Here is a 27,657-nt window from a genome sequence, read left to right on the forward strand (position 1 = left end):
TACAAATAAAATTCCATGGTGCATCTCTTTATACAAAAAAAATTCTAGTGGTTTTATGTCATTTTCCATCAATATATCACTCCATTATATATGTTTTTTTCTGATTGCAAAGCTCCCCATTACATAAATGGGTGCAAAAGGCACACTAGCTCCATTGTATGATCCCTACCAACAACATGCAAACTACAAACAAACTCCTACAAGAAAACAATGTTAATGCCTATCCAACTTACCCCAGAAAATGCCTATGCCAATCCCATTCAATCTCAACCTACTTTTAACCATTAAACATCATATCAACAACAACCAAACAAGTCCTTATTATTGTTTGCCCTATCAACTGTTCCGCCATGTCTATTCCCTCTCAAGCACTTTCCCTTTGCTTGCATTGTTGGGCAAATGAATATATGAAGACCCAACACCTTGAATACCCAAATTAGGGATTAGCTGAGGTGTGATATCCCTATTTTGCCCTCCAAATCCAATATCATAGGATATCAATGTAGTTGGATTATAATATCCCTCCACATAACCTTGTGTATTCTCAATTACATGACTTGATTTTTGGTCAAACACTGAATCTGTAAGGCTTGAAGTTGAACCACATTGTCTAGGCTGTGTTTGGTAGAAAACTTTCGAAACCACCACCTCTCCATCTCTCTCTTCCTCATTATTGCCAAGATGGTATTGGTGCATAACCCAATTGGTTTTCTCTGGTTTCCTTTGCCTACCATAGTTGGTGTAGAGCACTAGTATTTTCTTGAACCCTTTCACTGTCCCACCAACGAGAACTGGCCTTGTTTTTCCTGTTTTGTGCCACCTTGTTTCACCGCCATCTTCGTTAGTATGAACCTTTCTTCTCTTCCTTGTCCCGGTGGTGTATGCCTTTGAAGTCCTGTGGAAGAAGTGGCGGATTTGGCCAACTTTGCTTATACCTACATACCATAGTTGGAGTGTTCATGGAGAGAAAAGAAAACAATATGTCATGATCAATTGGATAATGATAAAATTATAACATTGAGAAATATGTTAAAATGGGAATGAACGGAGTCGATTACTTGTTGCGTATATGGTGACGTTGAATGTTATATTGTCATTAACATGACTAGGACATCACTTGTTATTGGTAATTTTTTTTTTTGGTCAATCGGTACTATTATTTAGAAATATGAGGAGAATTAAATCAAACTAAATAACCATAGTCCATCAATACATATCTATAAGCTCAATAACTTGTATAAAAAAATTATAAAAAAAAAGAAAAAAAGTAACGCCATATGTATTTTATGTTAATTTCATTAATAAAGTTTTTTTTTCTTTCTTGTGCTTATCAAAAAATAAATATAAAAAACAAACAACACAAAAAGATTGACCTCCTCACATCCCAAGGAGTACATACAAATTTGTCCGGACATTCAGTTATCAAAAAAATAAAAATAAATAAATAACACGTGGTTACTTACCCATATAAATTCTATTAATTTCTTATCCGTTTGAATTTTCTACTTTTGAATTCTTCTTTGGAATTCTTCTTCTTCTGAAATTTTATTATTATTATTATTAGTATTATTATTATTATTTGCGTGGGAGAGAAATCCGTGTGGATTAACATAACTTCAAAATAATAATAAGAAGAAGAAGAAGAAAGAACAATGAATTGTCTTACTAGAGAGCATCTTCAAAATATCCATTGCATTTGTATATATACAATTAATGAGCTCTCCCAAATAAATTTTTCAAATACATGTTTGGTTTTTTCAAACAAGAGATTTTTATGATTGAGTAAGCTTTAGTAGAAATTGTTAAATGTAACATTTTCAATATTAATTTTGGGAAACTCACTCAAAATGGCCATAATTCTACTTCGTAATCCAAGCTAACTATTTTTAAATCACACAAAACATAACATTTTGAAATATCTATTACACACACATCATGTTATCCGATATGGATATGGTATTTCCACATACGTATACCGATAGAAATCAACATCATATGCATGTCCGCGATATGTATTGCTTCATGATACGACAAGTGTGGGGGGTTCATAGCCAATACTAGTAGTTTGGTGGTTACAAATCTATTTCTTGCGATTAATGATTTTAAAATATTTAATTGCATCACTCGGTTCTCAAAATACATTACTCGATACTCCAAATATTATTACTCTATGATTAATACCAAATAATCTTCTAATATCGCTATTTAAAACCTTGCAAAAGACGTTTCTCCAATAACTAGCTAACAGTCTTATTATTACCAAAATTTGGCATAAACTCAAGATTTAACATTGCTAAGAGCATCTCCACCCAACTTATGTCAAATTATTTTGAAGGCTTGGATGTCAAATTAACATATAAATGACATCTCTAAATATAAAAAGAATGCCCATCCAGTATGTTAAATTTATTACTTTACTAGTTTTACTTTAAACTTTATTTACTTTAATATTTTTTACCAATTTTTATAAGTCTTTACTATTAAAATAATGAACTTAAAATAACTTGGCATCTTTTTGCTATTTCAAAATAAAATAAATTATTAAATATATTCACTCTATTTTGGTTTTAATTTTCAAAATTCACTTTTCAGAGAATTTTACTTTTTCATTTTCCGTATTTTTTTTGATTTCACTAAATTTTTTTAATATTTTATGTAATTTTTTAATTTTTAGACACACCTAATATATAAACACACTTAAAAAGTATAATATTTGTGTAAAAAACTTTAAAAAATTCATTAGATACAAACAAAAAAAATTCAGTACATTTTTCCTATTTTTGTGTATTTTTTAATTTTTTAAAATATTTTTTCACAAATTTTTTTTACTATTTAAATACACTAAGTAATGTATATCTAAAAAAGTAAAAATTACTTAAAATTTTAAAAATATTCACTAAAAACAAAAAAATAAAAAACTCAATTTTTAAAAAATTGAATTCAAAAAACTAAAACCAAATAAACTGATTAAAAATCAATTGTTAAGAAAAAAAAAAAAAAAGTTGTTCTCCGACACTGCCAAGACACTTCTAAAATTAGTAGCACAGAAAAAAAAGTTGTTCTCCTACACTGCAAAGACACTTCTAAAATTAGTAGCGCCACATACTCGGATTATTTAAATCATCTTCATTCTGGGTAAACTTCTGGTTCAATTTTTCTTGGGGGGTTCAAAGCTTTACTGTTCTAAAATTAAAGGGGCAGCATGAACACCATCTTATATATGAGAATTTAAGATAAAATACCAGAGGAAATATCATTTCAGTAAAACTTAGAAAAAAATTCATATTAACGAAAAGCTCTGCAACGTTAGAAGATAAACTTATAAAGTTTTTCATAAAACTGATATTATTTTTGTAAGTTACCACTAAAACATTATTTCCCCAAAATACTACACTTTGTCATTCTGCAAGTCAAATATCCTACAAAAACTTCATGCTCATATCAACTTTTTGGCGTGCCCTAAATCTAATGAAGCTATTGAAGAAAATGGCAATGCAGTGGACACACAACTAGTCCACTTCATATTTGGGAATAATATCCTATCCTTGAGGTGCTATAATGATGCTTGTGGAGCAGAGTCATAGAACAAATGATGATATATTAAGACCGTATTTAGATAATGAATTTGAGTAATAATTTTAAAAGGAAGAAAAAAAAAATTGGATGAAATAATAATGAAATATAGTTATATTTCATTTATATTTCACTAATCTTTTCTTTTTTCTTTTATAAATTTTTTCAAAAATTCATAATCTAAACATAGTTTAAGGCATACTATGACATTATCATAACTTCATGGTATGGTGCAATTTTTGCACTTTTTTTTCCTTTATTGATGTATTTTTCTTAATTTCATTAATAAAGATTTTTTTTGATTGATTAAATATATATATATATATATATTTATGTTATACGGTGCGAAAGAAAGAGTCATGGATGAACCTTATTAGACCACTAATGAAACTATATATATCCAAACCAATCATTTTGGCAGTCATAACCAACTTAACTCTGCACCATTTTTTTTGTAATATTTTTTCTAGTAATTTTGTCTCTCCTCTTCTTGACTAGTTCACATTTAGAGAGGAAATCTACACTTGTTAAACATTGGGGGAAAAAAGAAAGAAAGAAAGAAAGAAACTAATTTATTTTATATCTCCTTATTTTTCCTTTCTTTTAGATTGTAAATTTAAAAGTAAAAAATAAAACTAGTTATTGAAAGTGGCTGTCTAAAATATAGAATATCGTTGGAGGATGCATTGCAAAAAGTGAAGAGCAAGTGTGTTTGGTTTGAGTTTTTTGAATTAATTTTTTTGAAAATTGATTTTTTTGATTTTCCTGTTTTTTTGTTTTTAATGAATATTTTTGAAATTTTAGACATTTTTTTTTACTTTTTTAGATGCATCTTAGTTAGATGTATCTAAAAAGTAAAAAATTTGTGAAAAATTATTTTTAAAAATTAATAAATACATAAAAATACAAAAAATATACTGAATTCTTGTATTTTTTTTTTGTATTTTTGGAGTTTAGTGAATTTTTAAAAGATTTTTTTCAATTTTTTTTTTTACTTTTTAGGTATATTTATGTTAGGTATGTCTAAAAATTAAAAAAATTGCTCAAAATATTAAAAAAATTCAGTAAAAACAAAAAAATACGGAAAATAAGAAAGTTGAATTTTCTTAAAAGTACTATTCAAGACAAAAAATTAGACCTAATTTTCAAGCAAAACGATGTGACAATCAATTAGGATATTAAAGATAATATTCTCTCTTATATATTCTCTAATTATCAATCAATCATTTCACTTATATATTATTAGGTCTTGAAAATGGGTTTAGAAGTGCGCTTGTCTATTATTTTCCAAAGTGAATAACTAAAGTAAAGAAGACATTGTTTTACAAGTATATTTTGACTAGCTAAAATGGCTAACAATGTTTGAGATGTTATATTTGTTGGAGAAAAATGGTTGAATAAGAAATTGCCTCATAAATGTGTATATAACTCACACATTTATGGCTCATCAGTTTTACAAAATTGATTGGGCAGTTTTGCTAGCATTAGTTGCCAGCCTTGATGGCTAGAGGCTCCTCCCCTCTCCCCCATGGTGTATAAAAGGAGGCCCTATTCCTTGAAAAGAGATATATAATTTTTCCTTGACATCCATACACTGTCAATCTACTTCTCCTATAATTTTCTTCCTGAGAGAGAGTGCTGTCGTTGTCCGTTCGCTAAGATAATTAGAAGGTGCTTCTGTTGTAACTGGTAAAAACCGTCGTATCCTGGGAAGTAGACGCCGGCATACCTCCAGCACCCAACGGTGAGGCAGCGAATCTATTTTAAGGAGACTGTGGTATCACACAGGCTTCGGTTTGCTTCCTTTAACTATTTTATATTTTATCTGTATTTTATTCAGCATTTTATTTTTCCTGGGATTGAAGGTTTGTTTTGTTCATCTCATAATTTTGCGATATGCAATGTGAAATTATGTAATGTGAGTAGTTTTTCCCAACAAGCTTAAAATAGATTCAACGTTTATCATAGAATTAGATTAATAGATTCATAGGTGTGTGTAATAATTTTGCATGTAATAGGCCACTGTTATCAATAGGGAAGAAGAGTTCCATTGGTGCAACGTTAATTCACTGTATTTTCTAATTAATTTATTAATTTATGGTGTACCGGTTCATGCCTTGTATTTCTAGATTTACATGCTTTTAGTTCACATGCTTCTAGTTTACAATATAAATCACATGTTCATTCGGGTTTAATTTTTAGTGTAATTTACATTTCTAGCATGTTTATTAGGTAGTAAATTTACATGTAACTTGTACCTATTAATTTTTAATTTAGGTGTGGAGTTGTAAAGTTTATAACGTGCCTATATTTAAATTCATGTTAATTTCTCTAGAATTATTTGCATGTTAATCATGTCATTTGCAATTCTTGCCTAGTAATGTGATTTAAGTGTTTAGGAGTTATAAAATGTTTGTAACTTGCCTCAATTAATTACATGTTTAGTGTACCATAAGTTCATATGTAACCTTTACCAATTTAAATATGGTTTAATTATATTTAATTTTGGGTTTGTAACTTGTATAGTTAATTACATATTTATTATGTAATTAATTTTTTATAATTTTTTTTTTGTTTAAATTCTAGATGTGTAACGTAAGGGTTGATTTTAATCTTTACTTACAGTTATTTATTATTTTGTTTGCTAGTACCCTCCCCTTCAATCACTACTTTGCCAAAAGCAAAGAAAAGCTGAGGGAGGTTTTGTTGTATTTTGCTGCTAACTCTTTATTGCAGGAATACCTATGGGAATGGGAAAAATGATTAATTTGTACTAAATATGTAAAGCAAGTTTTATTTGCTTGTAATTATTGTAGCAATTTTGTTGTAATTGCTCATAATGTGATGCAATTGTAATTGCTTGTACCGTTTAGAACTTGGTGTGTTTAACCTAGTTCATTCCTTGAAAAATTTAATTCTTAAAGTTGTTTCCCATGGACTAGGAGTCAACGTGCTCTTGAAAGTTTTGTCTAAGGTTAACTGGGTTTTAAGTGGGATCGGTGTGACCCCTCCAGTCTTCTTGGAAACTTTCCTGACCATGTTCGATTCTAGGTTGCGTGGTGAGACTAGTTTTGAATTAAATTTCCAATTGTGGGATTTTCTAGTGTTAAGTTTGATTTCTGGAAATACAGAATAGTGAAAATTCTGCTGTAATTTTTCCGAAATGGCAACTGTCTCTGATGCTGCTGCTAATGTTGGTGGGGATCCGAACCCCGGGGCGACTGGCTTGCCAACCCCTGCTGTGACCTCTGTGGTCAATCCTCCTATTGTTACTCCGGCTGTTCCGGGAGGACCGCTCAATCATCACGAGCGCCCGGAGAAGTTCACGGGAGTGAATTTCAAGAGATGGCAGCAGAAGATGCTGCTTTATGTGACTACTCTAAGCCTTGCGAGGTTTCTGAGTGAAGATGTACCAGCCGTAGAGGAGAATGAGCAAGATAAACAAAAGCTCATGGCTCTGGACGCTTGGAAACAAGCAGACTTCTTATGCTGGAATTACATTCTGAACGGCTTGGCGGATCCGCTTTTCAACGTGTTCTATGCCAAGAAATCGGCTAAGGAGTTGTGGGATGCCTTGGACAAAAAGTACAAGACCGAGGATGCTGGGGTAAAGAAATTTATCATCGGCCGGTTCTTTGACTTCAAGATGGTGGACTCTAAAACTGTCCTGAGTCAAGTCTAAGAGTTCCAAGTGATTCTGCACGAGATACATGCAGAAGGGATGGTCGTAAGTGAGTCATTCCAGGCAACTACTTTGATTGAGAAGCTTCCTAACGGCTGGAAAGACTTCAAGAACTACTTGAAGCACAAACGAAAGGAGATGACAGTCGAAGAGCTCGTTGTCAGGCTCCGGATTGAAGAGGACAACAGGAAGAAAAGAGGGAGTACCTCCACTGTCAAAGCCAACATGGTTGAGCATGGCGAGTCCTTGGGGGCGAGGAAAAAACCACCGACAGGCAAAAGTTCAAAGTTGGAGGCTAGAGGAGGAATCTCCAAAAGGCCAGCCTACAAGCCAAAGGAGTCTACTTTTAGGTTCGATGGCAAATGCTTCAACTGTGGAAGTGACGGGCATTGGGTAGTTGATTGTCTGAAGAAGAAGCCCTACAGGAAAAACCCTCTCCAATACAAAAACCGGGCACATATGGCTGAAATTGAGGAATTGTCACACGATGTGGACGACATGCATCTGTCAGCCGTCGTGTCAGAAGTGCACATGGTGGGGTCAAACCCGAGGGAGTGGTGGGTGGACACTGGGGCCACTCGCCATATTTGTGCAGAGAAGAGAATGTTCACAACTTTCGAACCGGTTTCAAACGGGGAGAAGTTGTTTATGGGAAACTCTACAACCTCAACTGTTGAGGGTAAAGGCAAGGTGATTCTGAAGATGACTTCAGGAAAAGAACTGACTTTGAACGATGTCCTTTTTGTGCCGGACATTCGTAAGAACCTTGTCTCGGGGTCTCTCCTAAGCAAGCATGGCTTCCGCATGGTGTTTGAATCAGACAAGGTCGTGTTGACCAAGGGCGGGTTCTATGTGGGGAAGGGATATATGTCAGGTGGTATGTTTAAATTGAATGTAATGACACTTATCCCTAAGATTAATGAGAAAGCTTCTTCTTCTACTTATATGCTTGAGTCTCCTAATTTATGGCATGGTAGATTGGGTCATGTAAATTTTGACTCTTTACGTAGATTAATCAAGTTAGATCGCATACCATCTTTCAAGATTAATCCACAACACAAGTGTGAAACTTGTGTAGAAGCAAAATTGACAAGGTCTTCTTTTCATTCTATTGAAAGAAGTACCCAGCCTTTGGGTTTAGTGCATAGTGATGTGTGTGACTTGAAAGTTGTACAATCACGTGGTGGCAACAAGTACTTCATTACTTTTGTTAATGATTGCACTAAATACTGTTATGTGTATTTGCTTAAAAGCAAAGACGAGGCTATTAATAAATTTATTCTTTTTAACAATGAAGTTGAGAATCAATTAAGCCAGAAAATCAAGGCATTGAGAAGTGATCGTGGTGGTGAGTATGAATCCCCGTTTGCCGAGACTTGTGCTCAATTTGGGATTATTCACCAAACCACAGCGCCTTATTCGCCTCAGTCAAATGGTGTTGCTGAGCGGAAGAACAGGATGCTGAAAGAGATGATGAATGCAATGTTGATAAGTTCTGGGTTGCCACAGAACTTATGGGGGGAAGCAATTCTCTCCGCAAATTGTATTCTTAATAGAATACCATGGAAGAAAGTGGACAAGACTCCATATGAGTTGTGGAAAGGTCACAAGCCTTCATATAAATACCTACGAATGTGGGGGTGTCTTGCAAAAGTGGCGGTACCTACACCCAAGCGGGTTAGGATAGGTCCGAAAATCGTGGACTGTATTTTCATTGGTTATGCACAAAATAATAGTGTATATAGATTTCTTGTGCACAAGTCTGATATTTCAGATATACACAAGAATACTATTATGGAATCTAGAAGTGCATCTTTCTTTGAAGATGTATTTCTGTGTCGTCCTCAAGACAGGGTTCCGGGTTCCATGAAAGAAATAGATGATCACGAAGACGATCACATGGATGATCAAACAACTGATCAAATAACTGATCAAGTAGATGATCAAGCTGATGAAGTAGATGAGCCAAGAAGGAGTAAAAGGGCTAGAACCACAAAATCTTTTGGTCCAGACTTCTTGACTTATATGTTAGAGGGAGAACCTCGAACGTTCCATGAAGCTGTGACTTCACCTGAAAGTCCTTTATGGAAAGAAGCAATTAAGAGTGAGATTGACTCCATCTTACAAAACCATACTTGGGAGTTGGTTGATCTACCCCCAGGCAGTAAGGCCTTGGGGAGTAAGTGGATCTTTCAAAGAAATATGAAAGCGGATGGGTCAATTGACAAATATAAAGCTCGGCTAGTTATCAAAGGATACAGATAGCGAGAAGGCCTGGATTACTTTGATACATATTAACCTGTGACAAGGATTACATCCATTCGTATGGTGATTGCAATAGCAGCTTTACGTGGTTTAGAAATACATTAGATGGATGTAAAGACAGCTTTCTTACATGGAGATTTAGATGAAGAAATCTATATGGAGCAACCCGAGGGGTTCTCAGCTCCAGGAAAAAGTAAGAAAGTCTGTAAACTTGTCAAGTCATTGTATGGTTTGAAGCAAGCTCCCAAACAATGGCATGAGAAGTTTGACAATGCTATGTTGTCAAATGGGTTTCAAATCAATGAGTGTGATAAGTGCGTATATGTTAAAGACACTAACAAAGGTTATGTCATTTTGTGTCTATACGTTGATGACATACTCATTGTTGGTAGCAATGATGAAATGATTAAAGCTACCAAAAGATTGTAAAACTCTAAGTTTGACATGAAGGATATGGGCCTTGCAGATGTCATTCTGGGTGTTAAGATCACCAGAACATCTGGTGGTATTGTACTTTCTCAAGCTCATTATGTTAATAAGATACTTGAGAAATTTAGAAAGTCAGATACAAGTATGTTTAGGACACCGGTAGACTTAAGTTTATATTTGACCAAGAATAATGGTGAGAGTGTCTCTCAACTAGAATATTCTCGGGTCATTGGGAGTTTGATGTATCTGATGAGTTGTACAAGGCCGGATATCGCCTACGTTGTTAGTAGGCTGAGTAGATACACGAGTAATCCTAATGCCACTCATTGGAAGGGCATTATACGGGTGTTGGGGTATATCCATTACACCCTGGATTATGGGCTGCATTATACCAGATACCCAGCGGTACTAGAAGGGTATAGTGACACAAATTGGATATCTGATATAAAAGATTCCAAATCCACTAGTGGTTATATGTTTACCCTCGAAGGGGCAGCCGTGTCTTGGAAATCTGCCAAGCAAACGTGTATCTCGAGATCAACGATGGAATCTGAGTTTATTGCTTTAGATAAAGCAACTGATGAAGCTGAATGGCTTCGCCAGTTTGTTGAGGATATTCCACATTGGCCAAAACCTGTGCCAGCTATCAGTATTCATTGCGATAGCCAATCAGCGATTGGTCGGGCACAGAGTAATATGTATAATGGAAAGTCTAGACATATTCGTCGTAGACATAATTCCATACGACAACTACTCTCAAATGGAGTTGTCTCTCTAGACTATGTCAAGTCTAAAGACAACATTGCGGATCCACTAACCAAAGGGTTAACTCGAGAGTTAGTAGAAAAGTCGTCAAGAGGAATGGGGTTAAGGCCTTTAGTAAAGGTTACCGGAACGGAAAACCCAACCTAGTTGACTGGAGATCCCAAGATCTAGGTTTAAAGGGACAACCTAACTTCGTGTAACGGGTGAGTCACTGAAGAGGTAAATCTTCTTGCCCATTCCTTTATACAGTGATGCCCTGTGGGGGTGGAAGATTAAGCTAATGCTTTTAATGATCTTAGTGATATGGTATAATGAAATACCGTATCTAGGTCACCTATGTGAGTGCGAAGTGGGGCCGCTTCTTTAAGAATTGTCAAGGCCGAATTCTTTAAAAACACTCACAGAACCAGGCTAGTGTTCTAGGGCCATACCGGACACACCAGTGAGAACAAGAACAATGGTTGGACTAACTCCTGTGTGAGGTCTATTGTCTCGGCTTACATAAACGGCAGAACAGTTCAAGACATCACGTTCACTGGTCAACCAGTAAATCCGATAGGCTTTCACTACGAAAGGTTCAAGGCCAACAACTACCTTTTCTGATACAGGATTAGTTTATGTACTCTCTCTCTTTCCGAGTCTTTGTTGATAAACGTTGAGCGTTTGCTGTATTCGGTCAATTTTTATTCATGTGGGGGATTGTTGGAGAAAAATGGTTGAATAAGAAATTGCCTCATAAATGTGTATATGACTCACACATTTAAGACTCATCAGTTTTACAAAATTGATTGGGCAGTTTTGCTAGCATTAGTTGCCTTGATGGCTAGAGGCTCCTCCCTTCTCCCCCATGGTGTATAAAAGGAGGCCCTATTCCTTGAAAAGAGATATATAATTTTTCCTTGACACCCACACACTGTCAGTCTACTTCTCCTATAATTTTCTTCTTGAGAGAGAGTGCTGCCATTGTCCGTTCGCTAAGCTAATCAGAAGGTGCTTCTGTTGTAGCTGGTAAAAACCGTCGTATCTTGGGAAGTAGATGCCGGCGTACCTCTAGCACCCAACGGTGAGGCGGCGAATCTATTTTAAGGAGATTGTGGTATCACACAGGTTTCGGTTTGCTTCCTTTAACCATTTTATATTTTATCTGTATTTTATTCAGCATGTTATTTTTCCTGGGATTGAAGGTTTGTTTTGTTCATCTCATAATTTTGCGATATGCAATGTGAAATTATGTAATGTGAGTTGTTTTTCCCAACAATATTTGAAAATAATTGAAATGAATTGGTAAGAAGTAATTTAGCATACCATATCTATGACCTTATTTTTCTTCCCGAAGTGTACAGGACACCTTATAGCGTAGGAAGTTTATGTTAAAAAGGGGAAAGGAAAGCAAATGACAAAAAAATAACACTAAATAAAATCTAGAGAAAGTTTTACAGTAAAAATATAATTCCTTAATTTTTTACACAAATTTATAGGTTCTTGCATGTGTGTAAGTCTCATACATTAAAAACCTTATAATTATGTAAAGTGTTGTATAAAAAGTTAAGTGTTCCTACGATTGTTGAAAATTTTATATTCACGATATAGCTTATAGTGTGTCTCACGTAAAATACCACTCACTAATTTTAAAAAAAATTTAGTACTCTTGGATCAAGGTGTCTCCACCTTGTATTTATTAACTAATTTAGTGGTATCCAATATTTTTTGCCTTTGTATTAAGAGACAAGATGATACTTGTCCATTGTCAAGTGGATCATTACTCATAGACTTACAAATAGTTTTCCTACTAATTCTGACTTTTTAATGGCAATCTACATAAAACCTATAAGGAAAGCACATTGGTAGGGCTCGAAATTATAATATCGTAGTACACTTCTAGTAGTTAAAGTTATTATTATTATTATTATTATTATTATTATTATTATTATTATTATTTGGCCAGTATAGGTTGTCTCTCCAAATCACCCACTTGCTTTGTTAGTACTTTTTCGTTTTGTTTTGTGTTTTTTTTCTTTCAGGGATACGGCTTTTGCTTAAGACTTAAGATTGTCGGTGCTAATTTAGTTACGATATAACTTTTATCATAAAACTTCTTCGCATTCCAATGAACATGTTGTAATTATCTACTTTAAGTTAATGCATTTTATTTTTGCTTAAATAATAATAAAATGATCCCCTCCCTCCCTCTTTTTCTTTTTTTTTTTTTTTTTTTTTTCCCCTTGACTTCTAAATTGGTATATGATCAATAACTTAATATGATATTAGAACATACAGTAAATTATATGTTCAAACTTCGTCATTTATCAAAAAAAATATAATACGTGCATGTGTTTTATTGATTTATTAAGGTGAGTTAGACCAATTTTAATATTGGTCGATGATTAATAATTTAACATGACATCTAAGCTAAAAATAAATTACATGTTAGAACATTATCATCTACCAAAACACAAACAGAAATTACACTTCTAGTACTTATAGTTTGCTTCATATGTCAATTTAATTCGTGTAGTTCTAATTTCATTAATTTTGATAATGCAATACGGTCAAAGGAAGATGGGTCGGACTAATTCACTTGTTCCACGGGTCTGTTGGCCTTCGTCTTCTTAATAGGTGCCTGCAAAAGGTCTGGTGGGGAGGTACCAAGACTAGAGTGGTTTCTCTCCGCAGACGCTCCGATGGTTAAGTTAGACAGGAAGTGATCGGAGGAAAGTGACTAGAGAATAAATCAAAAGAGAGGGAAGAAGATATTTTTTATTGTCTTTAACGTTCTTCGCAAGTTTCCTTATATCTTTTACCAATCATTTCTTTGTCCATTCAAGCTGTCTTCTTGGCCGAAAGTCTAGGGTCTACTCGTCATCGGTTATGGCAGTTTCACCATATCTGGAAGTGAGAGGTCTTGTTGCATTTAATACCATGACAGTCTCATTTAATGCTTGATGTCAAGGCTCAATAACTCTACAGGATCTTTGCCTGCCACGTGGCAGACTCCCTTTCCGACAGGTGTCCAAACGCTATTAGACATGGCCCAACATCGACTTCTCATGGTTACTGGGCTTTAGTCCATGCAACTATTTGGGGGGGCTTAGGACGAAGGTGGATCGGGCCTTCTTGGGCCATAGGATGGGCCCTCCTGGGCTATGCCCATCAGCAGTCCCCCATTTTCGAGTGCAACTTTAGTTCAATGAAGGGAATAAGAAAAGTGAAAATAGTCCCCCAATGCGGAAAAGAGGTTGAGCAAACGCGAATAGACAAGGATGGAAGGTCTCTTAGGCAGCTGACTGGCAGGGTGACAAATCGTGAAGGTGATCGACTGTCAAGTTGACCAGCCGTAGAGGTGGCCGACTAACTAAGTGAGTGACCATATAGGTGACCGACCATGGAGGTGTGGACCAACTAAGTAACTAATCGTGAAGGTGGCTGTAGACACCCCATTTTTGACTGTCGTTAAGACTTGGGTGCCACTAATGGTTTACTTGGTGATGAAGATGTGCAGTGCAAAGATTCGATTTCTTCGATAAAAGGAGTTTCAAATCCCAACTTCACATCCCTTTTTGGACCAAAACCATTTTGACCAAAAGATTTTAGACCTTAAAATCCTCTCTTTCAAAATAATATTTTTGAAATAAAGTTCCTACGATGTTTCGAGGCTCGCATTTTGTTAAATGTTGCGCTTTTCGATAAACCGAGCAAGGACAAAGTGGAAATGAATGAAAGAGAGGTGAACTCTTTGAAAAATCTTTCAAAACACCTTATTTAGGGGTTTGGAGTTGAAGAAGATGGGAGAAGAGAGAAGAAAACTAGTTGAGGAGCAATTTGGCATGAATCCGGGTAGGATTGAAACTGAGCATTCTTCACTCAAACAGGCATAACATTTTTCATAGTTAGAATTTTGATGTGAGGCTTCCACCATTGAAAAGAAGACTTCAAGGGCTTCAATTTAGGCACAAGAATGACTGCAAAGGAATCCAGATGAAGGAGTTATGTCCGGTTGAAGTCGGACCCAAAAAACATATTTTTCTGGCCAACCAGAGATGGAGAATGCTGGCCATAAATGGGATTTTTTGGCCATGTGCCGGCCATGAATGGCCTATGCCGGTCCCCTGCCGTCCAAGGGTGACCCATGCTGGCCAACAATGATCAAGGGTCGGCCATCAGTGAAGAAGTGCCAGCCATTGATGCAGAAAAGCAGATTTTTGTAGATATTTGTTCTCCAGCTGTTACAACTGTCCCTTTTGGAGATATTTCGACCAAAAGCTTGTATTTTGCTATATATAGAGAGGCTTCTCTATGGTTTAAAAGGTTAGAACTATTTAGGAAGAAGCTTGGGAGCCTCTCTCTCTAAAACCTCTCTTTCTACAATCCTCTCTCTCTAAAGCTTTTGTGCTTAAAGACTTGCATACATTTATCTTCAACCTATGAACCCTTAACAAAAGTGGTTCATCTTTAGGATGAGGTTTCTTGAAGTTCTCTTGGAGCTTCCTTGGTGCTCTTGAAGGTCATTTGGCTTGGTTTTGTTGCTTAAGTGTTGTCTTCCCTTCAAGAGGTATAAGACTCACCCTTTAACCTTGCTTTCATACTTGTTTTTGCCATCTTTTTGTGCTATTTTTGAGCTGGCTATCAACGGCAAAAAACTTTGTTTTTCAGTCCTAAAAATGGTAGTTTGAGCCTATTGTGTGTTAGGGGGTTGTCTCTCCCTTTTGCTCCTTAGTTTGTGTAGCTTTTTGTGCCATCTTTCATCACCTTTCAAACTAACTTTTTTGGCCTTTTAACCACTGAATTCTAGCAGAATTTCAATGGTAAAAACCATGTTTTGAGGTCCAAAATAGGAGGGGTTGGCCTCCCCTCTTTGTGTCTTGTTCGCATGAGTAGATAGCCTAACATGTGAGCATGTTTTTCTACCACCACATGACTTAATCTCAGCATGTTTTTGTGACTTTTTTGACCTGCTTGAGATCTATTTTTGGCTAGTTAAGTCACCTCTTGTTTGCTTCTTACACTTGTAATGTAATCATGCTTACTAGCTTAACTTGCTTAATGTGTTAGCCGATCATTTTAGCTAGTGTCATCTCAATCTCAACATGTTTTTGCTCATATTTTAGCATGCTTAAACTCTGTTTTAAATGGGCTTGGTCATATGTGCTTTGCTTTGTATAGCTATAGTGTAAACAGCCTTTACTAGCTTTGTGTTTTAAGGCCTCTAGCATGCTTTGCTTGAGGTATTTTCATGCCATAGCATCATTTTACATGTGATTTCAAAGCATATATCATTGTCACACTCTCACATACTCCACTCTTTCATTGCTTTTGAGAGGTGTACTTTGTGCCTTGTTTGTGAGCCAACATGTGTGCATGTTTTTCTTGCCATCTATGCTTCCATTTCAGCATGTTTGAGCCACTGATTTGGCATGATTAAGCTCTGTTTTGAGCTGGTTTGATCACATGAGCTTTGCTCTGTATGGTTGTAGTGCAATTGTGCTAAATTGCCTAGCATGTGTTATTGTTTTGGCCTCTTAATATAGCTATTCTTAGCTTATTTCAAGCATGTTTTAGAACTCCATTTAGGGTGTTTTAGGACTGTTTTGGACTGTTTGTCCCTTTTGAGCATTGTGTTGCATGCCTCTAGTGTTGTGTCCTTCACTAGCCTTAATGTTTTTGGCTCTTAGCATGTTGTACATGAGTTGTTTGCATGTTATAGTCTTATTTCTCAGGCCATATCAGCACTGAATTTCTGCAATCTTCCTCCATGCTTCACTCTTTCATTTTCTTTGAAAGTAGTCTTAAGCCCCTTGTTAGCTTGAGCATGGAATTGAGGCTCTCATGCCTAATGGTTTTAACATTCTCTTGAGGGTTTCTATTAACCAAAAGCATGAGGCTTCTTTCATGCTCAAGATGATTGTGGTTGAGGCCATCTTTCCCATTAGAGGACTTTCACATTGAACTAAACCAGTTAATGAATGGCTTGGTAAATGCTAAAATGTGTAAACAAAATTGGACAAGTAAAACATGACAAAGATAAACATGTTTTGTGTGCATTGCATTGTGTTCAATCGGACGTTATATTGAACACAAGGTGGTTGGTCCATTTCATACTCAAAATGATGAAAATGAGCCAATCTCCTTTGTCTCCATTGCCTTTGATCACCCTTGATAAGGTAGTGGTCTTAGTGTCTTGTTTGTTGGGCATTCATTGAATTTGTACAAGTTGGATCCTTGGCCATCATGCATTGAGATGCTTGATTGATGGTTTTGAATCCAATAATGCCTCTTCTTTGATATTTTGAGATGATGAGGAGGTGCATAATACACACATACCCTTGGGAGACCCTCTATTTTCCTCTGGTTTGAGCTTTGTTGTAGAATGGTGATGCAGCACACCAGTGGCCGGCAGTGCCCCACTAATGGTTGGCACTGCCTCATCCTTGGCCGGCAGCAACCATGCATGGCCGACAGGCCACTGGTGGATTTCTCAAAGTTGGTTTGGTAAGGTGGAGCAGAAAGTTCCTAAAGACACCCTGTAAACAGAGCCTCTCAAGAGCAAACCGGAAGGCGTTTCGGGGCGAGAAACCGAATGCATGCATGCATCTTCTTCAAACAGAGCTGAGGCAGCGTAGTTGAGTGCTTTAGTTGCTAGCTAGCATTTGATTTGTAATTTAATTAATTTTTTAATTAGTTAAAGTGTTGTAATAATTAGTAAGTAGTCTGCTAGTTATTCAATTTGGTTTCTAATAATTAGTCTAAATAGTTTAATTAGATTAGTTAGATTAGCTTAGCTTAGCTTATTCGGACCCTCTTTCGAGAGGGCGCAATGTTATAATAAGAGTGCATGTGTGTGTGCATGTCTTCCAACCCCACGTCTTTCTCCCTTTTACTTAACCACTTTCGATGGTTAGTTTTAGGGCATATTTCAATTAGCATACCTTATGCTTTGCATGTTTGCATCCATTCATTTGTCTTGCATGCACCAGGCTCGGCGCATCATTCAAACTGCATTGTATTTCAATACACTTTCTTGAATACGTGTATCAATTGTTGCATTCATATGCCATCTTAGATAGCCGAGCCTATTTAGTTGCATTATTGCATGTGTTGCATTAGGCATTTTGCATAGTTAGGATCATGCATATTTCTAACTAGCTTTTGTTTTTGGCTCGGAGTACACTGTAAGTGTTATGCTTTAGCATCCTTGCATGAGTGTGAGTGTTGCCATGACAGCATGCTTGCCATGAGGCTATGTGCTTACTTGATTAACTGCATGAATGCCTGTGGGTGAAAGCTTGTTGCCTGAATTGGGACAACTCGATGATTGTGAGTTTAAGCCCACTTTGCAAGGTGGCAAAATCATGTTGTTTTAAGCCCGCTTGAGGGTGGCAAATTCACACTTTAACCTACTTGCGAGTAGCACTTTCAAAGCATTTTAAAAAACAAACATAAGTTGTTTTGTTCCAATTCTCGTGATTGAGTCTATACTTGTATATTGTGTGCACCACATAGTAAAGTTAGATTAATAATTAGAATAAGAACACATGAGGTTTATAAAACAACATATCATGCTTACTAGAGGCCGATCTTTGATTGGGCGAGCGGGGGTGCTCATTTCAGGACCTTCCCCTCTCGTACCCAAGTTTCCGAGTCAAGGCAACTTTGGTGATGACAGACACGTGTCCTTTGGCACGAGTCAGGATTTCTTAAATTTTTCAAAAATAAAATATTTAGGTGGCGACCCTATAATATGGCAAAGCAGTCCATGTTTGGCGTTTTTTATTCAAAATCGATTTTCCAAAATGATTTGCCGGATTTAGACTCTTTAGTGTTTATCAGTCTCACATTGCACTTTGTGAGATTAGATTCAAAACCGTGACAGGAGTTCGAACTATAGTAAGACCAAATTCGCGCCGTCTCCGAAAGGGGGGCGTGCGAAGGAAGTCGGGTCTACAGTGACCGACCATGGAGGTGATCGACCGACTAGGTAACTGACCGTGGAGGTGACTGACTGTAGAGGTGACCAACCGACTAGGTGACTGACCGTAAAGGTAGCCGACCGTGGAGGTGACTGACCGTGAAGGTGACCAACCATGGAGGTTGCCGACCAACTAGGTGACCGACTGTGGATAGGGAATGTTGGCTTTAACGACGTTGATGGCGCGTGGTGCTTGAGGTGCAAGGGGGCACGTGGTGATATAACGGGGAATAGACGTGAATGAGGAGAAAGAGTTAGTGGTGAGGGGAATAATTGTTGCTGCCCATGCGGTACAACCTGGGCTGCTCATAGGGATTTTGAAACGTTTGTTGGAGGTAAAAAGGTTGGATATGTCATGCTATTTCTGGTATCTGTCTTTTGCATTCCCTCCACACTTAGCGAAATTGTTTTTAAGCTGGCAAATTTCAACCGCAATCCTTTGAATACAAGAAAGCCTTGGGCGTTTGAACTTGTGCAATTTTCATATCTAATCGGAAAAAATCAAGTCATTCTAGATTTCACCTCATTCCTCTCACCTGACTCCCCTCTCTTTCACTTTGCGAACTTCCTCACCCCCGCAACCGAAGCCATCTACAGGAACGTGAAAGAAATCGCACAAGACAAAGCTCCAACCATGGCGTCTGATGCATTGGAAAAAAACAACGAAGTGGCTCTGGCGAAGAAGAACAGAGCAAAAAGGTTGGTAGAATAGAGGGGGGAGCAATCATCCTGACCTATTTTGTTGACGATGATCTCGGCCACCCAGCCAATTAGCCAAGTGGCGCCTGACCACTGGCATACCAAGGCAGAAAAATCTATGTTAACGGCTAAGGATCTAGAGGAATTTCGCAGCAAATATCAGATTTCGACGGATGTGGAATTGAGATTATCGACAGCAACGCAAAGGGCATTTGATGCGAGGCCGATGGAGTTTGCCTTGTACGAAGAGACGCTTTGTGGGGGTCTGAGATTGCCACTCCCACAACTAGTGGTTCACATGCTGAACCGACTAGAGGTGGCTCCAGGCCAACTAATGCCAAATGCATGGCAGATTCTATTCGCCTGTGCAATCTCGTAGCCACAAGAAATCGGGAGGGAGGCGATGTCAGTGGATGAATTTTTTTCATTCTACAAAGCGTCAGAGCAACAGGAGACATGGGCGACCCTAACCCTACAAGCAATAGTAGGGAGAGGATTGGTGGCGAGACTGCCTTCATCGGTGAAGGGTTGGTGATCACAATTGGTTTTATGTATCAGCAAATAGCGGGAGGGGAGTGCACACGATTTGGAAGATCCCCACTAAGTCGTTGGAGCTAAGGTTGGTTACGGCGATGGAGAGGATGGTGAAACAAGTGAATGACTGAAGGGAGAAAAAGAGGTTGAGATGGGACGACCTCATCAAGCCATCGACCTTGTTTGCCCTAAACCTGGGGCCTGAGCCCGCCAAAGGAGATCTTGCTCCTGGGGAGGTAAAGGCAAGGAGGAAGACTCAAAAGGCAGAGGACATGCACATTCTGGCAATAGTAGAGGGATATAAGGGGAAAGAGTTGGGCCTAGCACCTAAGCTAGTTGCAAAGAGGTTTGTCCATCAACAACCTAAGCCCTTGGCAGGGAAGGACTTAGGAAATTTTGTGCCTTTGCGAGTGCCAGTGGATCCGCTGAAGGAGAGGAGTAGAAGAGAGGTAGAGTTAGCGTTGAAGAAGAAGATGAAGGGTACTTCTGAGGGTGGTGAAGAAAGGCCCATGCTAAAGAAGGCTAAGAAGGTGATGGTGGAGTTGGCCCAAGAGATCAAAGGAGGGGAAGCCAGGCTTGGAATCGGGGGAGAGGGAGACTTGGCTGAGCTTTCGACCGCTAAGACAATGAACTTGACGAAAAAACAAGGAGGGTGGTCAACTGTTGAGCGATCGACAAACCTGTCCTCAATAGACTTGCCCCCAACAGACCTGCCCCCAAGCCAGGAGGTGGGGAAAGAGCGAGCCAGTGAACCAGAGACAAACATCGCTTGGAGGACATTGGGAATCGCCACTAATCATCTAAATGCAATGGTCGACCGCTTAGTGGCTAATGGAGGTGAGCCCTCTAGGATACTACGTGAGGCTAGGGCAAGTGTCGACCACTTGTTGGGGACCACTGAGGACGCGGCCGTGCGAGATGTCTCGCAATTTGCGGAGGCTAACCTCATAAGGGTGTAGTTCAAATTGAGGCGTTGACCTTGGCGACAGCTCTATTGGGCAAGAGAGTGAGGGGGGAAAGATAGATGTGGAGCTGCTCAAGGCCCAGTTAGAGGAGGTCTAGGCACAATAGCAAAATGTAAGGGTGGAGACCGCAGCTTGGAGGAATATAGCACGAAGTGCTTGTACGAAAGGTCTTGCTTATGCCTAGAAGGCGAAGAAGATGAAGGTATTTGCAGTGGTACAGAGTTACATGGCTGGGCATGCTAGAATGGACTAGATTGAAATTACTACTGAACTGGCGATCGTCAAGGCTGAGCTCGAAGTGGCACGCCGAAGGGTGGTATCACTAGAGTTTGAAGTGGCGAACGAGCAGAATAAGACTAGTGAGGCCCAACAAGCCTGCACCACTGCCAATGACAGGTTGGAGGAGGCCTTCACTAATAATGAAGAGCTATATGATTTGGCCTTAAAGGAGAAGGAGGATGCAGATGCACTGGTTGCCGAATTGGAGAGGGTTTTTGCTGTTGAAAAGAAGGCCTTGGAGAAGGAAATGTGTAAATCGACAAAGCTGGCCAAGATCTTGAAGTCGGAGAGAACGGCCTACCCTAACCTTTATGGCGCAGTTGTGAAGCAATATAAATAGTCGACAGAATTCAAAATAGCTATAGATGCTGCTGCAGCCACAAGTCTGGCCAGAGGGAAATGAGGGAAGGCTAGTCCCTCAAATGTGGCGGCAGCCAAACTGGTGATGGGGCAGACTAGGGCAGAAATAATAGAAAACTTTCAACAGTCTGACTACTTCAAGCACTAGCAGAGCATCTACTGGGATAGTGGGTGGGTGAGCTTCTTGCGAAGGGCAAAAGAGCTATTCCCTAACATTGACTTCATTCGCATAAAGCCAGGAGAGGGAGACATCACCCAGACCCTACTAGATGAGGGTATTAAAGAAGAAAATATGTTGTCCAATAGAGAGAAAGGAGATAAAGGTGGAGCAAGTTGAGTTGTTGGGAGCATGGTACTTGGTTATCTTGTTTGTTTTGTTTTAATTTGTCTTTGTAAAGAAATTTGTGTTATAGTACAAAAGGGAATTCTGTCAAAATTTGTGTTATGGCAATTTATATTACAGCTGAGCATTTTTCAGTTTGAATTTGTCCTTGTAAAGAATTGCTTACAGTTTGTAAAAAATTTGTGGAGTGATAAACTATTGTTCATTTTTTTTTTTTAATTTTTAATTTTTTTTTATTGTTGTATAATGAACTAGCCCCACTAACCATGTGATTACATAAAAACTGGACTCATCTCAAAACAAAAGGTGAAATGGCGACTTGTAATTTTAATTAGTAAAACTTTAATGAATGAAACAATGTTGTAATCGGTGAAGTTTGTCTTTGAGAAAGAAAGCTCTTCATGCTCAATCTAGTTGAGCTTTTTATTCTCAGTTTGGCTAAGGCTCGGAGGGCTCAGCCTAACTGGGATCTTTATGCTCAGTTTGGCTGAGGCTTAAAGGACTCAATCTGGTTGGGCTCTTCTGCTCGGTCTAGCTAGACTCTTCATGCTTAGTCTAGCTAAGCTCTTCATGCTTAGTCTGGCTGAGCTCTTCATGTTTAACGCAGCGTAACACTCACAAAATGTACAACACAAATAATGAGGGTTGAATATCATTTTCATTAATGCGCAATCCTGCCATTATAAGCTTGTACATTGTATTGAAATGACAAAGATGAACGAGTGGTCCGAACATCAAAATGAACAATGCAACAGGAAAATACTCCATTTTACTAGAAATACCGCTTTAAGTGCTCAGCATTTCATGGATGAGGGAGATCTCTACCCTCCATATATTACAGATGGTAAGTGCCTGGATGCGACCTAGATTTGACAATGTAAAGTCCTTCCTACATAGCTGCTAGCTTGCCCTTAGTCGGGTTTTTGGTGGCGAGAGTTGCTTTTCGTAAGACTAGGTCCCCCACTGCGAATTCTCTGGGTCTAACTCTACTATTATAGTGCTGCCTCACTTTTTGCGGGTATGAAGCCAGTCTGACAGTGGTTGATTCTCGCAATTCTTCAATGAGGTCTAAGTCAACCCTCCGAAATTCTTCGTTCAGTTCCGGATTGGGATGGACAACCCTACGGGTTAGTAGGCCAACTTCCAGAGGGATGACTTCCTCAGCGCAGTATGTTGAGCGAAAAGGGTCTCCCGAGTGGGAGTTCTTGCGGTCGTTCAATAAGCCCAGAGTATGTTTGGTAACTCTTCTGGCCAGAGTCCCTTAGCGACCTCCAACTTGGTCTTGATAATCTTCAACAGAGAACGGTTGGTCACTTCCACCTTGCTGTTAGCTTGGGGATGGCCAGGAGAGAAAAAACAGATCTTGATGACCCTGATCTCTCCCAATGAGGGTGCGGACCCTCCTTGGGCTTGGGATTGTGGTTAGGCCTTGTCATTATTCCGTCTAGGTTGTTCGGGCTGCCTAGAGGGAGTGCATCTGTTGTTCTGTCTTGGGGGGTTGCCCCTGGTTCATTGATGGGGACGGGCTATGGTGAACCGGTTAAGGTGCCCCTGGCAAATCCGGTTCTCAACCTAGTCCTTAAGATTAACGCAATATTCGGTGTTATAGCCGTGATCACGATGAAAACGACAGTACTTGGATTGGTCTTGTTGAACAGAAGAAGATCTTGATGGTTGGGGCCATTTTAGGTTGTAGCTATGTTGAATTTGGTTTAGGACTCGTTCCATAGATGAGTTAAGAGGGGTGTATCGTTCCAACTGACCGGGGTGGACGGGTAAGAGCAAGTCAATCACAGTGCGGGGGTCTGTCAGTATATTGAGGAGGTCGATGAGTGTATTGTGAATACTTGGGCTTGGTTTCTTTTCGCTTTTCTTTGGATTGTGGGGGTTTTGATGTGGAATTTTGGCGAGCCGCCAAAAAGTCCTCGGCATTCATGTATTTTTGGGCTTTGGCGAAGAGGGTGACCATGGTGGTCGAAGGATTTTTTTAGAGGAAAAAAAGTAAATCCGACGAGCGCAAACAGGCCATGAAGGCTATTAGAATGATCTTGTCATCATTACCTTCAACTTGTAGGGCCTCTTTATTAAAGCGGGTAACAAAGCTGTGCAGTGATTACCTTCCGCCTGTCAAATATTTAGCAACTGAGTCATCGGATGCCGCTGCCTTTGAGCACCAATGAAATAGCTTATGAAATATTCGCTGAGCTGGCGAAAAAAAGTGATAGAGTCTGGTTAAAGATGGCTAAACTAGAGTCGCACCGACCCCTTCAGCGTGACGGGAAAAGCGCGACACATGATCTCGTCTGGGAAGGCATGGAGGATCATTAGTGTCCTATACGCTTCCACATGGTCAACCGGATCGATTGTACCATCAAAGGTGTCAATCAACGGCATTTTAAACTTAGTCGGTAGAGGTTTGTCCCGAATAGAAGTCGTGAAGTGGAAGTTGACAGTGGAAGAAGGTTTGCTCTACATGTTTTGCATGACTCCTTGGAGCTGGAGCTTCATAGCCCGCAGTTCTTCGTCCCAAACATGAGCATTTTCCCCTCTAGCATAAAGTAGGGGTTGAACACTACTAGCTTCTCCCTCATGGATAGCAAAGCGGTGCTGTGGGGGTTCCTCTTGGTGAAACCGCCAACCCGGACGAGAGGCGTGCAGACCTTCAAGATTCGTTGGTTGAGCTTGTGGGGCGAAGGGCGGGAACGACCCTTAGGACACATGTGGTTGGAAGGGATGATGATGGTGGACATGTTCTGGGGTTAGGGGAATTTCTTACGATGAAGGAGGAGGATAGGTAAGTCACACTGGAGCAAAGCGTTAATTAGGGCTTGGTTTTGTTTGGCTAGGCGGTTGATGTTGTTAGTGAGTTCGGTGAAATACAGAGATGGGTTGTTTGGGTTAGAGGACTCAACTTGGGGGTTACCAACATTGTGTTATGAAACTATGGATATCGTCGTAACCATCCACTCTGACGTAGAAGATGGGTAATGGTGGAACTTCCTCCTGTGACAATGAACACAACTGTCGACCAAGGGTTGTTCCCATAGACGGCGCCAACTGAAAATGCAACACGATCAAAGAAAGATGGGTCGGACTAATCCACGTGTTCCACAGGTCTGCTGGCCTTCGTCTTCTTGATACATGCCTGCAAAAGGTTCGATAGGGAGGTGCCAAGACTAGATTAGTTTCTTCCCGTGGACACTCCGATGGTTGACAGGAAGTGATCGGAGGAAAACGACTAGAGAATAAATCATGAAAGAGAGGGAAGAGGATATTACTTGTTGTCTTTAATGTTCTCCACAAGCTTCCTTATATCTTTTACCAATCATTTCCTTATCCATTCAAGCTATCTTATTGTTCAAAAGTCTAGGGTTTACTCGTTGTCGGTCATGGCTGTTTCACCATACCCAGGAGCAAGAGGTCTTGTTGCATTTAATGCCATGTCAATCTCATTTAATGCTTAATGCCCGAGCTCAATAACTTTGCAAGATCTTTGTCAACCACCTGCCCGACTTCCTTTCCGACAGGTGTCCAAATGCTATTAGACCTGGGCCAACATCGACTTATCATGGTTACTGGGCTTTAGTCCGTGCAACTATCTGGGGGGCTTAGGACAAAGGCGGATTGGGCCTTCTTGGGCCATGGGCTGGGCCCTCCTGGGCTATGCCCATCAGCATAAATATGCGTGTATGGCGCCTTCGTGTCTACCACAATATTGTTCGCTTTGGTGAGGTAGGAGTGGAGCCCCGTCGGCCTCATGGCTTTGTTTCTCCTCAAGGAAAAACGTGTTGTAACAGGTTGAGGGGTCAGTACGCTTATAAGGTGAAGTCGGTTTGTCCTCCTAGGCGATGTGGGATTGCCCCAATATAACCCCACAGCGGACTAGGCCCGCAACAACGAGGGAAGAGACAAGCCCTTTCTCTAGCGCCAAATGTGCGTGCCTGGCGCCTGCATGCCTGCTACAATATTGTCCGCTTTGGCGAGGTGGGTGCGGAGGCTCGTTGGCCTCACGACTTTGTTCCTCCTCGGGAAAAAAACGTGTTGTAGCAGGTTGAGGTGCTAGTACGCTTATAAGGTGAAGTTGATCCGTTCCCTAGGCGATATGGGATTGCCCCAACAAACTTTATCCTTAAATTTTTTACATTATGTCAATTTATTTCAACTAATAATGTCTTTTTAGAAATTGAACTGAAATCAAAAGATAAAATAGTTAATTCACTATTTCACAGTGATTATAAGGTTCATTCCTTTATGAATGGATAATTTTGCTATTAATTTATGTCCAAATACTTAACAATGGTTATTGATTGGATTAAATGGTACACAATATAAAAATTAAAAATTAAAATTGATATAATTAAAATTATAGGGACGAAATTGACACTAAAAAAGAATTATAAAGATTGTGGATATAATTTGTCCAAAAATATAGTACTTGTATGTGTTTTACCTAGTTTATAACGAAGACTCGGCAACATAAAAATAATAAATTTACTCTCTAGAAATTTAGGGCTTGTTTGGTTTGTATTTGAGAAACATGTTTTGAGATAAAAAGTACGAAAATTTGTTTGGTTTGGTTTTTTTTCAAAAGATGCTTTGAAAAATTATTTTGAGGGAGAGTTTTGGAAAAAGTGATTGATTTGATTGTATGAGAGAGAGATTTATTTGGAAAACTTGTAAACCAAACAAGTTTTGAAAAAAAAATTTGGAAAAATTTGTTTAGTTTAATTACTTTTGAAAACTTATTTGTAGAAAATTTTTCCGAAAATTTTTGAGAAACACAAACCAAACAAGACCTTAACTTTTGAATAAATTTTTAATTAGGTAATCATTACCATATCTCTTTTTATCCAATTCATATCAATGATATGAAAATACTTATCCATCTCAGATGCCTATTCTAGTGAATATGTTGGCATATGAATATGAATATGAATATAACCTAACAGATCTACATAAAGGAATGAAGCATATAATTCATGTGGTTAAATATAATAATTTTTTAAAAAAAAAGATTAATTACCTGGTAACTTTTCTGGGTGTGTGTAGCAAATTCCATTTTCCCCCTCAATTGTAGGAATAAATTCATCAATTAGAGGATGAATTTTATGGGCATTTGATGACACTTTAGCTTCTAAATGTTCAAGAATTTCTTGATCAGATGGATCAAACTTCACCCCGGCTGGAAGCCCCGGCAAATCTTCAATTCCCGCCTAATTTATTCAAAATTTAGGTTAAAACTTGTTAATTTATAAGAAAAAAATTGAAATAAAATTTAATTACTTGTGAATAAATATAGATAACAAATACACAAATAGTAATACCCGATTTTGCAATTGTACATTATGGCCACATGAAGGACATGTTATGAAGCGAACTTCACCGGCTTCTTCTTCATCGATAACACGATTTTGTTGTGGAGAAGGCGAGACTATTTGGATGGCACTTTCGTCTTCAGAGTCGTTATGCCACGTCATCTCTCTTGTTTTGCTCTTACTCCCACCCCAAAGATGGTTTCTCTCTCCTATTTCCTCCACCTCTCCAAACTAGAAAAATAACATAAGATGTGTAAAAAAAAAAAAAAAAGAAGAAGAAGAAGAAGGAGAAGGAAATTAAAAGCACGTTTGTGGTTAAGCAAATCTTTTCTTCTTGTTCTTCTTCTTTGTTATTGATGATTGGGATGGAATTGAATTCTTCACTTTTGTTTTCTCTTTCCTGTGATAGAGCTGTGTCTTGCTAAGTTTCCAGAGAGAGAGAGAGAGAGGAAGGAGGATAAGAATTTTCTTGTATCTTTTGAAAA

At 38.5% G+C, this 27,657-nt stretch overlaps 1 protein-coding gene across 2 annotated transcripts; it reads right to left on the reverse strand.

Moving 5' to 3' along the window:
• LOC114275168 (NAC domain-containing protein 73) lies at nt 1–27,657 on the reverse strand. Of its 2 annotated transcripts, XM_082887809.1 has the most exons (4): nt 27,480–27,657; nt 27,182–27,403; nt 26,881–27,070; nt 1–935 (listed from the first exon to the last, which is right to left on the reverse strand). In XM_082887809.1, exons 2-4 carry the CDS (start codon nt 27,332–27,334, stop codon nt 355–357), a joined length of 924 nt encoding a protein of 307 aa, XP_082743935.1. In that variant the 5' UTR covers nt 27,335–27,403; nt 27,480–27,657; the 3' UTR covers nt 1–354. The 2 variants fall into 2 exon arrangements, with proteins under 2 accessions (XP_082743935.1, XP_082743934.1); XM_082887808.1 differs by having other exon boundaries at nt 27,182–27,652.

Source organism: Camellia sinensis, chromosome 9 (genome assembly GCF_055761805.1).
Source record: "Camellia sinensis isolate YWXY chromosome 9, ASM5576180v1, whole genome shotgun sequence".
NCBI classification, from domain to species: domain Eukaryota; kingdom Viridiplantae; phylum Streptophyta; class Magnoliopsida; order Ericales; family Theaceae; genus Camellia; species Camellia sinensis.

What these genes read in the sequence shown, in the direction of transcription:
- LOC114275168 (XM_082887809.1), bottom strand. Translation starts at nt 27,334, where the DNA reads ATGACGTGGCATAACGACTCTGAAGACGAAAGTGCCATCCAAATAGTC. An exon ending in ATGTACAATTGCAAAATCGG is followed by an intron (nt 27,071 to 27,181) that starts GTATTACTATTT and finishes TGAATAAATTAG; the next exon opens with GCGGGAATTGAAGATTTGCC. An exon ending in ACACCCAGAAAAGTTACCAG is followed by an intron (nt 936 to 26,880) that starts GTAATTAATCTT and finishes TATGGTATGTAG; the next exon opens with GTATAAGCAAAGTTGGCCAA.